At 39.9% G+C, this 16,386-nt stretch overlaps 1 protein-coding gene across 2 annotated transcripts; it reads right to left on the reverse strand.

Moving 5' to 3' along the window:
• Window positions 1-26: 26 nt before the first annotated feature.
• LOC110499402 (interferon regulatory factor 2) lies at window positions 27-11,070 on the reverse strand. Of its 2 annotated transcripts, none has more exons than XM_021576529.3 (9): window positions 10,970-11,070; window positions 10,420-10,518; window positions 9,755-9,854; window positions 6,647-6,826; window positions 3,061-3,153; window positions 2,794-2,937; window positions 1,116-1,156; window positions 917-989; window positions 27-781 (listed from the first exon to the last, which is right to left on the reverse strand). In XM_021576529.3, the coding sequence occupies exons 2-9, from the start codon at window positions 10,504-10,506 to the stop codon at window positions 702-704; spliced, it is 798 nt and encodes a 265-aa protein (XP_021432204.3). In that variant the 5' UTR covers window positions 10,507-10,518; window positions 10,970-11,070; the 3' UTR covers window positions 27-701. The 2 variants fall into 2 exon arrangements, with proteins under 2 accessions (XP_021432204.3, XP_021432203.3); XM_021576528.3 differs by having other exon boundaries at window positions 10,420-10,561.
• Between the last annotated feature and the right edge of the window lie 5,316 nt (window positions 11,071-16,386).

The raw sequence follows: 16,386 nt of genomic DNA on the forward strand, positions 1-16,386 counted from the left end.
GTACCAGTCAAACATTTGGAAACACCTACTCATTCCAGGGGTTTTCTTTATTTTTACTATTTTCTACATTGTAGAATAATATTGAAGACATCAAAACTATGAAATAACACACATGGAATCATGTAGTAACCAAAAAAAGTGTTAAAACAAATCAGAATATATTTCATATTTGAGATTCTTTAAAGTAGCCACCCTTTGCCTTGACTGCTTTGCACACTATTGGCATTCTCTCAACCAGCTTCACAAGGAATGCTTTTTCAACATTCTTGGGAGTTCCCACATATGCTGAGCACTGTTGATGTTTTTCCTTCACTCTGGTCCAACTCATCCTAAGCCATCTCAATCTTGAAGGGTATTTCCTGAGATGCTATGCTAAAACTCTCAATTTAAGAAATTTAGTTATAACGTAAACCACATGTAGGCCTATTGTGTCAATTTTAAGTTCAATAAAAAGCAAACATTTAAAAGAACTCAGTCATTCTAATCTGAACAAGTAGACTGTCACTGTAATGTGAAGGTGTAGCACTTAATAGTTTTTAATGTACTGTATGTGTGCTCAGACCCTTGGTCGCCGTCTTGCAGTCCATCACAATACAGAATTTTAGAGAGCTTGTGCCAGCATGGCTTGGAATGTGGTATATCCTCCTTTTTCAGGGATTTTAGCTTGGCATTCTGTTGGATGCATGTTGCTCCCACTCGTCTTATAGAAATGGTATTTGCTGTGCACTGTAAGTGTAGCAGTCAGTCTCCATGGGATACCCCAAGTAATCCATGTCCTCACCTGTAGAGTGGAGGATAAACGTATTAAAAAGGATTTATCACCCAAAATGTGAACCATATCTGTGAGGAAATGACTTGAAAGTTGTCCGCTTGGGGAATGAAGAGAAAATAGTCGATTGCCAAATGCCTTACTTACAGTAACTGTCCACCCAGCTTCTGTTGTCATTAGACTGGCTCCAGTGCTCCAAGTGTTTTAGGTGATCAACTATCTGCAGGAGCACATCTCACTGGTTTGAAATTGTAGTTGCATGGAATGTTTATAATGTATGTTCATATTATACATAGTAACGAGTTTACGCAAATCCCCAATGAAATCATAGAACCTGCTAGTTTACCTTGAATACAGCGTCTGCTTGCTCATTAGCATCAGAGTTTTCTGTATAGGTACAAAGGCAAAATGTTATAATTTATAGAAAAAAACTACTTTTGTATGCATATTGACACTAGCTTTATAAAGTACCTTCAGAAACCTAAAGTACCTTATTCATACCCCTTGACTTATTCCACATTTTATGTTGAAGCCTGAATACACATAATACCCCATAATGAGAAAGTTAAAGTTTTTCTAAATGTATTAAATGGAATACAAAAATATCTAATTTAACAAAAGTATTCACACCCATGAGTTAATACATGTTAGAATCCCCTTTGGCAGTGATTACAGCTGTGATTCTTTCTGGGTAAGTCAAAGCTTTGCATACCTGGATTGTACAATATTTGCGCATTCTTTTTTTTTAACTATTCAAGCTCTGTCGTATTTATTGTTGATCATTGTTAGACAGCCATTTTCAAGATGATTTTAAGTCAAAACTGTAACTAGGCCACTCTGGAACATTCCATGTCGTTTTGGTAAGCAACTTCAGTGTATATTTGGCCTTGTGTTCTAGGTTGACCTGCTGAAAGTTTAATTTGTCTCCCAGTGTCTGTTGGAAGCAGACGAACCAGGGTTTCCTCTAGGATTTTGCCTCTACTTAGCTCTATTCTGTTTCTTTTTATCCTAAAAAAAACTCCCTAGTCCTTCTCGATGACAAGCATACCCATAACATGATGCAGCCACCACGCTTGAAAATATGAAGAGTGGTACTCAGTGATGTTGTGTTGGATATCCCCCCCAAACCACACATTGTATTCAGGACATAGTTAATTTCTCTAACTGTTTTAAAGTCACCATTGCCCTTATGTTGAAATACTTGAGCGGTTTCCTTCCTCTCTAACACCTGAGTTAGGAAAGACACCTGTCTATTTCTGGTGACTGGGTGTGTTGATAAACCATCCAAAGTGCAATATGCACCATGCTCCAAAGGGATGTTCAATCTCTGCTTTTATTTTTTACCCATTTACCAACAGGTGCCCTTCTTTGCGTGGCATTGGAATACCTCCCTGGTCTTTGTGAAATGCACTGCTCGATTGGGCGTCCTTACAGATAATTGTATGCGTGGGGTACAGAGATGAGTCTTTTTAAAAATGTTTTTTAAAAAAACATGTTAAACACTATTGCACACAGTGTAAATATTTAAGCACATATTTACGCCTGCCATAACAGAGGTTGAATATATTCACTCAAGACAGCTTTTCATTTTTTATTAATTTGTAAAAATGTGTAAAACATTATGGGGTGTTGTGTGCAGGCCAGTGACATAACATCTCAATATAATCCATTTCAAATTCAGGCTGTAACAACAAAATGTGGAAAAAGTCAAGGGGGATTGTGAATATTTTCTGAAGGCACTGTACATTGCAAGTTGGCGTTTATTGCCATAAGTCTTGCCCTGTAGGCAGAACTGAGCGATTTCTGCTAGATGGGCCAACTCCAAGTCAAAATTGACTGTATTGTAAAAATTCATAAAAACAAAAAATGGCTTTTAGGTCTTAATTTAAGATTAGGGTTAGCAGTGTGGTTAGGGTAAAGGGTGTGGTTATGTTTGAAATCAGATCTTAGCTGTGCCAGCTAGTTCCCACCGTGCGGTACATGAATCACGTCAATAAATGCCAACCTGCATATGCAGCTCTTACTATGTGCTTCAGGTGTGAAGGAAGACTGCTGAGAGTATGGTTGTTCTGGTGATCTTTCCTCGTTGTTGGGAGGGTAGTTGTCCTCGACATGAAACATAGCAGGGTTGTGACTGGTCTGTCCACCTCTATACTTCAGGAAAACCTCTATGGAAACGGGGACGGGCTGATGCTTAAACACTAGTTGACATCAAGAGAACCCCAATGCACTAATCAAGAGAATGCAGGACAGTGACTTTCTGCCAATACTCTATAGTGAGTTGTCCCTACCTGCAAACCCATCCAGTGGAGCACAAGAACGTGCCTCATTTTCTGAGAGGGAGATCGGACTATGTTTTATATCGACGTCTGACTTCTGAGGTCCTAGACAGGAACAAAGACAGGGACAGGAAACAACACATGACTTATTATCAGTGAACTATATTCCGTCACTGAGATGTATACTCTTGATCATTTAAATCAACTCAATATGATAAACAGCCCGTGTTGTGGAGCAGTGAACTATATTCCGTCACTGAGATGTATACTCTTGATCATTTAAATCAACTCAATATGATAAACAGCCCGTGTTGTGGAGCAGTGAACTATATTCCGTCACTGAGATGTATACTCTTGATCATTTAAATCAACTCAATATGATAAACAGCCCGTGTTGTGGAGCAGTGAACTATATTCCATCACTGAGATGTATACTCTTGATCATTTAAATCAACTTAATATGATAAACAGCCCGTGTTGTGGAGCAGTGAACTACGTGTAGTTCGGTGGAGGCAGCTGTGGGGAAAATGACTCATTATAATATCTGGAATGGCGCAAATGGCAGTTAATGCATGGAAATCATGTGTTTGGTGTATGTGATACCATTCCACATATTCCGCTCCAGCTATTACCACGAGCCCATCCAAACAAATTAAGTTGCCACCAACCTCCTGTGATGTAGTTTAACTAGTAGTTGAACTACATTTTGCAGTAGCTTGGTGAAAGTTGAACTAAAGTCTAATCTAGGTAGTGTTTTCAGTAGTTAATTACTTGCTTTGGTGATCGTTGGCACCAACTATGTTCGGATGAAACAGTCAGAGGTCACCAAGCGCAACATAGCTTCAGTGTGTAAATCAGCTAGAAAGAGGTGTCGGCATCGAGTAATTGTCTCTGGCCCCTTCCCTGTTAGGGGGAGTGATGAGCTCTTCAGCAGAGTCTCACAACTCAATCGCTGGTTGAAAACTGTTTTCTGCCCCTCCCAAAAGATCTACAAAAGAATCTACTGTGTTAAATTAGGCCTCACCTTCTGGTTACACTAGTGACCATAACCCCCGCGCATCCCGCACAGGTGGAGGTGTTGCTAACATTTACGGTAGCAAATTTCAATTTACAAAAATAAACATGTTTTCGTCTTTTGAGCTTCTAGTCATGAAATCTATGCAGCCTACTCAATCACTTTTTATAGCTACTGTTTACAGGCCCCCTGGGCCATATACAGCGTTCCTCATTGAGTTCCCTGAATTCCTATCGGACCTTGCAGTCATAGCAGATAATATTCAAATCTTTGGTGACTTTAATATTCACATGGAAAAGTCCACAGACCCACTCCAAAAGGCTTTCGGAGCCATCATCGACTCAGTGGGTTTTGTCCAACATGTTTCCGGACCTACTCACTGTCAAAGTCATACTCTGGACCTAGTTTTGTCCCATGGAATAAATGTTGTGGACCTTAATGTTTTTCCTCATAATCCTGGACTATCGGACCACCATTTTATTACGTTTGCAATCGCAACAAATAATCCGCTCAGACACCAACCAAGGAGCATCAAAAGTCGTGCTATAAATTCTCAGACAACCCAAAGATTCCTTGATGCCCTTCCAGACTCCCTCTGCCTACCCAAGGACGTCAGAGGACAAAAATCAGTTAACCACCTAACTGAGGAACTCAATTTAACTTTGCGCACTACCCTAGATGTAGTTGCACCCCTAAAAACTAAAAACATTTGTCATAAGAAACTAGCTCCCTGGTATACAGAAAATACCGAGCTCTGAAGCAAGCTTCCAGAAAATTGGAAAGGAAATGGCGCCACACCAAACTGGAAGTCTTCCAACTAGCTTGGAAAGACAGTACCATGCTGTATCGAAGAGCCCTTACTGCTGCTCGATCATCCTATTTTTCCAACTTAATTGAGGAAAATAAGAACAATCCTAAAAATGTTTGATACTGTTGCAAAGCTAACTAAAAAGCAGCATTCCCCAAGAGAGGATGGCTTTCACTTCAGCAGTAATAAATTCATGAATTTCGAGGAAAAGATCATGATCATTAGAAAGCAAATTACGGACTTAAATCTGCGTATTCCTCCAAAGCTCAGTTGTCCTGAGTCTGCCAGGACTTAGGATCAAGGGAGGCACTCAAGTGTTTTAGTACTATATCTCTCGACACAATGATGAAAATAATAATGGCCTCTAAACCTTCAAGCTGCATACTGGATCCTATTCCAACTAAACTACTGAAAGAGCTGCTTCCTGTGCTTGGCCCTCCTATGTTGAACATAATAAACGGCTCTCTATGCACCAAATGTGTACCAAACTCACTAAAAGTGGCAGTAATATAAAGCCTCTTGAAAAAGCCAAACCTTGACCCAGAAAATAAAAAACTAAATCGGCCTATATCGATTCTTCCATTCCTCTCAAAAATGTTAGAAAAAGCTGTTGCGCAGCAACTCACTGCCTTCCTGAAGACAAACAATGTATACGAAATGCTTCAGTCTGGTTTTAGACCCCATCATAGCACTGAGACTGCACTTGTGAAGGTGGTAAATTAACTTTTAATGGCGTCAGATCGAGGCTCTGCGTCTGTCCTTTGAATTTGTTTGGCCCTGTCCGGGGGTATCATTGGATGGGGCCACAGTGTCTCCTGACCCCTCCTGTCTCAGCTTCCAGTATTTATACTGCAGTAGTTTGTATCATGGGGCTAGGGTCAGTCTGTTACATCTGGAGTATTTCTCCTGCCTTATCCGGTGTCTTGTGTGAATTTAAGTACGCTCTCTCTAATTCTCTCTTTCTCTCTCTGAGGACCTGAGCCCTAGGACCATGCCTCAGGACTACCTGGCATGATGACTCCTTGTTGTCCACCTGGCCGTGCTGCTGCTCCAGTTTCAACTGTTCTGGCTGCGGCTATGGAACCCTGACCTGTTCACTGTGATTACTATTATTTGACCATGCTGGTCATTTATGAACATCTGACCATCTTGGCCATGTTCTGTTATAATCTCCACCCGGCACAGCCAGAAGAGGACTGGCCACCCCTCATAGCCTGGTTCCTCTCTAGGTTTATTCCTAGGTTTTGGCCTTTTAGGGAGTTTTTCCTAGCCACTGTGCTTCTACACCTGCATTGCTTGCTGTTTGGGGTTTTAGGCTGGGTTTCTGTACAGCACTTTGATATATCAGCTGATGTAAGAAGGGCTATATAAATAAATACATTTTGCCATGTAGCCGTGCAGCTAACTACCGGAACTGCAAACAACTTCATCAGATGAAGAATTTCATCAGACCTGCCTAATTCTCACTTGAAACATTGTTTTTGGGTTAAATAAGCGGAATTAAACATGCTGTTAACCTATGACCCCAAACTGATATGTTCTTGCAATTTGTAGTCTGTGACATAACCGATTTACATATGTAGTTTTTTACGAAGTAGTTTGGATGTAGTGAACTACTTTTTCAAAGTAACTCCAGTAAACTTTTTTTAAGGGTAGCTTTAGTGTAGTTTAACTTCTTCCAGTGTGAAGTTATTGGTAGCTTAGTAAACTATATTTTCAGAGTAACTTCCCCAACATGGTAAACAACTTAAAGCATGCATTCTAAAGCTACTCACCTTTTCTTCGTCCGATACGGTTAACAACAGGCAGCATCATGTAAACCCTGGAGGCATTACTGCCCTTCTTGATGCTCTTGCCCTGTAGCTCTTTCACGTCGGGTAGAGTGTTCAGGGCACATCGGAAGTTGGCTTTCCAGGTCTTAGGATCAGGTTCGTCTTTCCCAGGTTTGTATCTGCCTTGAAACGAGGGTCATTTTTACATACAAGCCAGGATGAGGAAGTAGTGTTTTACTTGAGTTTATTTAGTAAATATTTTTGAACTGCATTGTTGGTTAAGGGGTTGTAAGTATGCGGTAAGGTGTGTTACTCGTTGTATTCGGCGCATGTGACAAATTACATTTGATTTGATTTATCCCAAAGGTTCCAAGTACTGACTTTAAAAACGCACGCTCAAATTGGTCAATTTGTTGCCCATGTCTGTACCGGAAAATATAGTAACAATTGATAAAACTATTCATATCCACAACAATTGATTTGCATTTGACCATCCATAGATGTGAACAGTGTTGTTTAGTAGTGAACTACATGTAGTTCAACTAGTAATTGAAGTGCATTTTGCAGTAGCTGGGTGGTAGTTGAACTGAATTCTAACCTATGTAGTATTTTCAGTAGATAGTTATATTCTCACCATGTAGCGGTGTAGCTAACTACTGGAACTACACACTACTTTTTTCTGCGAAAATAAAATATGGGTGAAGTAAGCAAGAATTTCCTTTCTTTTTCAGCATCAGGACTGCCTAATTCTCACTTAAAACATAGTATTTTGTGTTGAATTGGCTAAATTAAACATTCTGTTAACGTATGACCCTGAAGTAATTTGCTCTTGCAAATTATAATCTATGACATTTCAGTTTACATATGATAATTTTTCACAAAGGATTTTGGATGTAGTGAACTACTTTTTCTAAGTAACTTCAGTAAACTCTTTTTCTTAAGGCTAGCTTTAGTGTAGCTTAACTTCTTCCAGTGTGAAGTTATTGGTAGGTTGGTAAACTATATTTTCAGAGTAGCGTCACAAAAATGTGGTTTGGCTTGTGTGGCAACGGTGTTTCCAGGCAAATAGCTTATCAGGGCTTCCTAAGAATCTCTGCTTGAATGACGATGCATCAAAACACTGCTGTTTGGAAATGCTCCAGGTGCTATGGCCATTGAACATGGAAGATGAGAAAAAAGTTAAATTCCACAAGGGTCACGCATAGCCGCAGGAGTGCTGAGGGTGCTGCAGAACCCCCTGAAAATTCATAATAAAAAAATAGAAAGATATTATCTTTTGAAAACAATATTGTTTACCAAAAGTAGTGCACTGTGCCTTTACTAGTCCTGTATTAGTGGACTGATATAGCCATCTGAAGCGTGGGCAAAGAATTATCATTTTGCAACAACACAAACTGCTAAATGTACTGCTGTTATTCTAACTCGCTTTACAGATGGAACATGTGGGACTTGGGAATACAGTTGAAGTCAGAAGTTTACATACACCTTAGCCAAATACATTTAAACTCAGTTTTTCACAATTCCTAAAGTTTTAGGTCAGTTAGGATCACCACTTTATTTTAAGAATGTGAAATGTCAGAATAATAGTAGAGAATTATTTCTTTCATCACATTCCCAGTGAGTCAGAAGTTTACATACACTCAATTATTATTTGGTAACATTGCCTTTAAATTGTTTAACTTGGGTAAAACGTTTCAGGTAGCCTTCCACAAGCTTCCCACAATAAGTTGGGTGAATTTTGGCCCATTCCTCCTGACAGAGCTGGTGTAACTGAGTTAGGTTTGTAGGCCTCCTTGCTCACACACACTTTTTCAGTTCTGCCCACAAATTTTCTATAGGATTGAGGTCAGGGCTTTGTGATGGTCATTCCAATACCTTGACTTTGTTGTCCATAAGCCATTTTGCCACAACTTTGGAAGTATGCTTGGGGTCATTGTCCATTTGGAAGACCCATTTGCTACCAAGCTTTAACTTCCTGACTGATGTCTTGAGATGTTGCTTCAATATATCCACATAATTTTCTTTCCTCATGATGCCATCTATTGTGTGAGATGCACCTGTCCCTCCTGCAGCAAAGCAACCCCCATAACATGATGCTGCCACCCTCATGCTTCACGTTTAGGATGGTGTTCTTCGACTTGCAAGCATCCCCCTTTTCCTCCAAAACATAACAATGGTCATTATGGCCAAACCGTGGCCAAACCACATTTCTTTGGCCCCATGTGCAGTTTCAAACCGTAGTCTGGCTTTTTTATGGTGGTTTTGGAGCAGTGGCTCCTTCCTTGCTGAGCGGCCTTTCAGGTTATGTCGATATAGGACTCGTTTTACTGTGGATATAGATACTTTTGTACCTGTTTCCTCCAGCATCTTCACAAGGTCCTTTGCTGTTGTTCTGGGATTGATTTGCACTTTTCGGATCCAAAGTACGTTCATCTCTAGGGGACAAAACGCGTCTCCTTCCTGAGTGGTATGACGGCTGCGTGGTCCCATGGTGTTTATACTTGCGTACTATTGTTTGTACAGATGAACGTGGTACCTTCAGGCATTTGGAATTTGCTCCCAAGGATGAACCAGACTTGTGGAGGTCTACATTTTTTTTCTGAGGTCTTGGCTGATTTCTTTTGATTTTCCCATGATGTCAAACAAAGAGGCACTGAGTTTGAAGTTAGGCCTTGAAATATATCCACAGGTACACCTCCAATTGACTCAAATTATTTCAATTAGCCTATCAGAAGCTTCTAAAGCCATGACATAATTTTCTGGAATTTTCCAAGCTGTTTAAAGGCACAGTCAACTTAGTGTATGTAAACTTCTGACCCACTGGAATTGTGACACAGTGAATTATAGGTGAAATAATCTGTCTGTAAATAATTGTTGGAAAAATGTATTGTGTCATGCACAAAGTAGATCTCCTAACTGACTGTCAAAAACTATAGTTTGTTAACAAGACATTTGTGGAGTGGTTGAAAAACAAATTTTAATGACTCCAACCTAAGTGTATGTAAACTTTCGACTTCAACTGTACATAATACCTTCATGCCTTGATGGAAGATAGCTTTGCATTGTGCAATCAGAGAGCTTTGTACATTGGTGTCTGGACTTGCTTCTTACCTGTGTGCATTGCCCAGTTTCGGAACAAAGTGGCGTCCTTGTCTATATTCCAACCATGTCGAGCCGCATGCTTCCAAGGAATCTGGAAAACTTGAGCTGTCTAAAGTTCAAAGCATAATAGTCAAAATGTTTTACCATTCACCTTTTCCCATCTGAACTGTGACAAAAGCAGTATATTCTCAAAAGAATGATGTGATACCCCCATTAGAGAGTGGACTTAACTTCTAATGGCTATGATCAAAAAGATGTTTCACTTGAGATCTGATATCTGTGACACAGGCTGTTGGTGGCACCTTTATTGGGGAGGAAGGGCTCGTGGTAATGGCTGGAGCGGAATAGGTTGAATGGTATGAAATACCATTTCAATGCAATTGTGTTCAATGTGTTCAATGCCATTCCATTTGCGCCGTTCCAGCAATTATTATGAGCCGTTCTTCCCTCAGCAGCCTCTACTGATCTGTGGGTATGGATTTAAAACTGTTCTGGTGGGAGCAGTCTTACACCATATCTAACATAATTAGATTTTATTGATCAAACTTTAGACCTAAATCCATACAGAGAGTACAATACAGTATGCATACTGACTACAAAATAAATAAGAACAAAAGTATTGACAATCTGGATTATGAAAATATTATTGTAAAATGATTGAAAACATATCTCACCTCATCAAGCCAGGTGACACCTGGGTATTTCCCTGACTGTATCTGCTTCTCAAGCCAGGGTCGCAGTCTTAGACGACCTTGTTGCATCTTCTAATGACCCTAGGGTTGCAGTCTGCCTTAGCTCACACCTGACAAAAGTGCACTGCACAAAATGGATGTGTACCTTGTTCAACTACATCAGCGTCTTGTCCGGGGGAGATTCAGAATTCAGAACTGTGCTTGATTAGTGAGTGTGTGTGATTAGAAAATGAGGTGTGAAATGACCCTACATTGTCAGGCGAATGTCAGAAAGATTATAATAAATACAGCAGGACATATTTTCTCAAACGATCCCACTCAACTATTTACACAACTGACTCAATCCCGCAATCACCACACTGTTTCGATTTAGAATATGCCTGAATTAGTCCAACTAGAATGCTTTTCAGACATTAAACAGACCATGCTTAATGAGTGGTGTCTATGTTTTGTGATAGCTGTCATCACATATTTGATTATCATTTATCCCCCTGCTGTTTAGAATAATCTTGATAATAGCTACTTCACTTACCAGTGCATGGAATCCTCAAACCTCTTGTGTGCTCGCACTGACAGGTTTACTTAAACCACAGGTGCCCACATTGACAGGTAACCAGGTTTCCTTAGAAGTGCATAGGAATTTCAAGGGAACTCTACCTTCACTCAGCACCCTTTAAGGCCCCTCCTCCAACTACACAACATACAGAAATGTGACACCCGCACACAAAAAAAAACAAGTTTGTAACGACTTGCAGCATGACACATTTGTCTGAAAGTACTGGTCAGTGGTCAAATACTGGTCAGTGGTCAAATACTGGTCAGTGGTCAAATACTGGTCAGTGGTCAAGTACTGGTCAGTGGTCAAATACTGGTCAGTGGTCAAATACTGGTCAGTGGTCAAATACTGGTCAGTGGTCAAATACTGGTCAGTGGGCAAGATGTGGACCATCAGACAAGACAACAAGGCTTCATTTGAGCATTTCCTTAAGCTAATGAAGATAGTTTGAGTACCGCCATAGTTACTTTAACTCTGCCTACATGTACACTGCCGGTCAAAAGTTTTAGAACACCTACTCATTCAAGGGTTTTTCTTTATTTTTACTATTTTCTACATTGTATAATTAAAGGTGTTCTGACAAAATGAAATTCTAGGTCTTCTTTTTTCATGTACTCTGTTTTTAATCCCCCAAAAATTCTTCCTTGAACAGTTCCAGTAAAACGTTTGGAAACACCTACTCATTCATGGGTTTTTCTTTATTCCTATTTTCTACATTGTAGAATAATATCGAAGACATCAAAACTATGAAGCAACACATATGGAATCATGTAGTAACCAAAAAAGTATTAAACAAATCAAAATATATTTTATATTTGTGATTCTTCAAATAGCGACCCTTTGACTTGAGGACAGCTTTAAACGAGCTTGGCATTCTCTCAACCAGCAGTCACCTGGAATGCATTTCACTTAACAGGTGTGCCTTCTTAAAAGTGAATTTGTGTAATTTCTTTCCATCTTAATGCATTTGAGCCAATCAGTTGTGTTGTGACAAGTTGGGGGGGGGGGGGGGGTATACAGAAGATAGCCCTATGTGGTAGAAGACCATGTCCATATTATGGCAAGAACAGCTCAAATAAGCAAAGTGAAACGACAGTCCATCATTACTTTAAGATCGCCATAGGAATGGAAGACCCAGAGTTACCTCTGCTGCAGAGGATACGATCATTAGAGTTACCAGCCTCAGAAATTGCAGCTCACATAAATGCTTCACAGAGTTAAAGTAACAGACACATCTCAACATCAACTGTTCAGAGGAGACTGTGTGAATCGGGCCTTCATGGTCGAATTGCTGCAAAGGGGGAAAATTTGTCCTTTGGTCTTGGTCTGGAACCCAAATTGGAGATTTTTGGTTCCAACCGCTGTGTCTTTGTGCGATGCGGTGTGGGTGAACGGATGATCTCCGCATGCGTATTTCCCACCGTAAATCATGCAGGAGTTGTTATGGTGTTGGGGTGCTTTGCTGGTGGCACTGTGATTTATTTAGAATTTAACACACACTTAACCAGCATGTCTACCACAGCATTCTGCAGCGATACGCCATCCCACCTGGTTTGGGCTTATCATTTGTTTTTCAACAGGACAATGGCCCAACACACCTCCAGGCTGTGTAAGGGCTATTTTACCAAGAAGGGGAGTGATGGAGTGGCCTCCACAGTACCCCGACCTCAACCAAATTGAGGTGGTTTGGGATGAGTGGGACCGCAGAGTGAAGGAAAAGCAAGTGCTCAGCATGTGAAAACTCCTTCAAGATTGTTGGAAAAGCATTCCAGGTGAAGCTGTTTTTTTTTAACCTTTATTTAACTAGGCAAGTCAGTTAAGAACACCTTTTTATTTTCAATGACAGCCTAGGAACAGTGGGTCTGCCTTGTTCAGGGGCAGAACAACAGATTTTTACCTTGTCAGCTCAAGGATTTGATCTTGCAACCTTTTGGTTACTAGTCCAACACTCTAACCACTAGGCTACCTGCTGCCCCAGCCAAGAGTGTGCAAAGCTGTCATCAAAGCAAAGGGTGGCTATTTGAAGAATCTCAAATATAAATTATATTTAGATTTGTTCAACACTTTTTTGGTTACTACATGATTCCATATCTATTATTTCATAGTTTTGATGTCCTCACTATTATTCTACAACGTAGAAAATAGTACAAATAAAGAAAAACCCATGAATGAGTAGGTGTTCTGTAACTTTTGACCGGTAGTGTACATATTACCTCAATTACCTCAACTAACCGATGTCCTCGCACATTGATTCATTATAGGTACCCCCTGTGTATAGCCTCGCTATTGTTATTTTACAGTTGCTCTTTAATTTTTTGTTACTTTATTTTTTATATTTTACCCATCAATTTTTTACTTAACACTTATTTTTCTTAGAATTGCATTGCTGGTTAAGGGCTTGTAAGTAAGCATTTCACTGATGTTTACGGCGCATGTGACAAATACCATTTGATTTTATTTGCATTGAGAAGATTAAAAAAACATTTTGAGATATAATCTCAGTAAATATCTTACATGAATGTTGTGTGATAAATATGAATGGACAGTGTGCTATGATATTGAGTCACACTTTATTTGGATAGACCCATATAGAGGAATTACAGATGGTCATACTATCAACATAATATCTGTTGATAAGCAACTACTTTTAAGCAGAAAGCTTGTATGTATCACAGAATTCCCTTGAAATTCCTACCCAATATGCACTTCTCAGGAAGCCTGGCTACCTGTCAGTGTGGGCACCTGGGGTTTAATGAAACCTGTCAGTGTGAGCACACGGAGGTTTGAGGATTCCATGATGTGTAGGTAAGTGAAGTAGCTATTATGAAGATTATTGTAAACCACTGGGTGATAAGTGATAATCAAATATGTGATGACCAGAGTCACAAAACATAGAAACCACTCATTAGGCATGGTCTGTTTAATGTCTGAAAAACATTCTATACTGAACAAAAATATGAACGCAACATGCAAGGATTTCCAGGATTTTACTGAGTTACAGTTAATTTAAGGAAATCAGTCAATTGAAAGGAATTCATTATGCCCTAATCTATGGATTTCACATGACTAGGAATATCGATACAGTTGAAGTCGGAAGTTTACAAACACTTAGGTTGGAGTCATTAAAACTCGTTTTTCAACCACTCTACAAATTTCTTGTTAACAAACTATAGTTGTTTACAGACAGATTATTTCACTTATAATTCACTGTATTCCAGTGGGTCAGAAGTTTTTATACACTAAGTTGACTAACTTTAAACATGGCTTTAGAAGCTTCTGATAGGCTAATTAACATAATTTGAGTCAATTTGAGGTGTACCTGTGGATGTATTTCAAGGCCTACCTTCAAACTCAGTGCCTCTTTGTTTGACATCATGGGAAAATCAAAAGAAATCAGCCAAGAACTCAGAAAAAAATGGTAGACCTCCGCAAGTCTGGTTCATCCTTGGGAGCAATTTCCAAACGCCTGAAGGTACCACGTTCATCTGTACAAACAATAGTACGCAAGTATAAACACCATTGGACCACGTAGCCGTCATACCGCTCAGGAAGGAGACGTGTTCTGTCTCCGAGAGGATGAATGTACTTTGGTGCGAAAAGTGCAAATCAATCCCAGAACAACAGCAAAGGACCTTGTGAAGATGCTGGAGGAAACAGGTAAAAAAATATCTATATCCACAGTAAAACGAGTCCTATATCGACATAACCTGAAAGGCAGCTCAGCAAGGAAGAAGCCACTACTCCAAAACCACCATAAAAAAGCCAGACTACGGTTTGCAACTGTACTTTTTTAAGAAATGTACTCTGGTCTGATGAAACAAAAATAGAACTGTTTGGCTATCATGACCATCGTTATGTTTGGAGGGAAAAGGGGGAGCATCATGTTGTGGGGGTTGCTTTGCTGCAAGAGGGACTGGTGCTCTTCACAAAATAGATGGCATCATGAGGAAAGAAAATGATGTGGATATATTGAAGCAACATCTCAAGACATCAGTCAGGAAGTTAACACTTGGTGGCAAATGGGTCTTCCAAATGGACAATGACCCCAAGCATACTTCCAACGTTATGGCAAAATGACTTAAGGACAACAAAGTCAAGGTATTGGAGTGACCATCACAAAGCCCTGACCTCAATCCTATAGAAAATGTGTGGGCAGTACTGAAAAAGCGTGTGCGAGCAAGGAGCCCTACAAACCTGACTCAGTTACACCAGCTCTGTCAGGAGGAATGGGCCAAAATTCACCCAACTTATTGTGGGAAGCTTGAGGAAGGTTACCCGAAACGTTTGACCCAAGTTAAACAATTTAAAGGCAATGCTACCAAATACTAATTGAGTGTATGTAAACTTCTGACCCACTGGGAATGTAATGAAAGAAATAAAAGCTGAAATAAATAATTCTCTCTACTAATAATCTGACATTTCACATTCTTAAAATAAAGTGGTGATCCTAACTGACCAAATCAGGGAATTTTTACTAGTATTAAATGTCAGGAATTGTGAAACTGAGTTTAAATGTATTTGGCATCTGTTGTTTACAGATTTTTTTTTTCTTTCCGCACTTAAAAAAAAATAGTTAGGCCTTGGATGAAAATATCTGGTGTGACCACCATTTGCCTCATGCCACGTGACACATCTCCTTCGCATTGAGTTAATAAGGCTGTTTGTTGATTGTGGCCTGTGGAATGTTGTCCCACTCCTCTTCAATAGCTGTCGTACATGTCAATCCAGAGCATCCCAAACATGCATGGGGCCATGCATTATCATGCTGAAACAAGAGGTGATGGCGGCGGGTGAATGGCACAACAATGGGCCTCAGGATCTCGTCGCGGTATCTCTGTGAATTCAAATTGCCATGGATGAAATGTAATTGTGTTCATTGTCCGTTGCTTATGCCTGCCCATACAATAACTCCACCATCATAATGGGGCTTTCTGTTCACAACATTGACATCAGCAAACTGCTCGCCCACACGATGCCTTACACGTGGTATGCAGTTGTGAGGCCGGTTGGACGTATTGCCATATTCTTTAAAACGACGTTGGAGGTGGCTTATGGACATTCAATTTTCTGGCAACAGCTTTGGTGGACATTCCTGCTGTCAGCATTGCTCTCTCCCTTAAAATTTGAGACGTCTGTGGCATTGTGTTGTGTAACAAAACTGCACTTTTTTTCACCAGCACAAGGTGCACCTGTTTAATGATTGTGCTGTTTAAGCATCATCTTGATATGCCACACCTGTCAGGTGGATGAATTATCTTGGCAATGGAGAAATGCTCAATAACAGGGATGTAAATTATTTTGTGCACATCATTTGTGAGAAATAAGATTTTTGTGCATATGGAAAATTTTTGGGACCTATTATTTCAGCTCATGAAACATGGGACCAACACTTT

This window comes from Oncorhynchus mykiss, chromosome 20 (genome assembly GCF_057628025.1).
Source record: "Oncorhynchus mykiss isolate SJ-2025 chromosome 20, ASM5762802v1, whole genome shotgun sequence".
NCBI classification, from domain to species: Eukaryota; Metazoa; Chordata; class Actinopteri; order Salmoniformes; family Salmonidae; genus Oncorhynchus; species Oncorhynchus mykiss.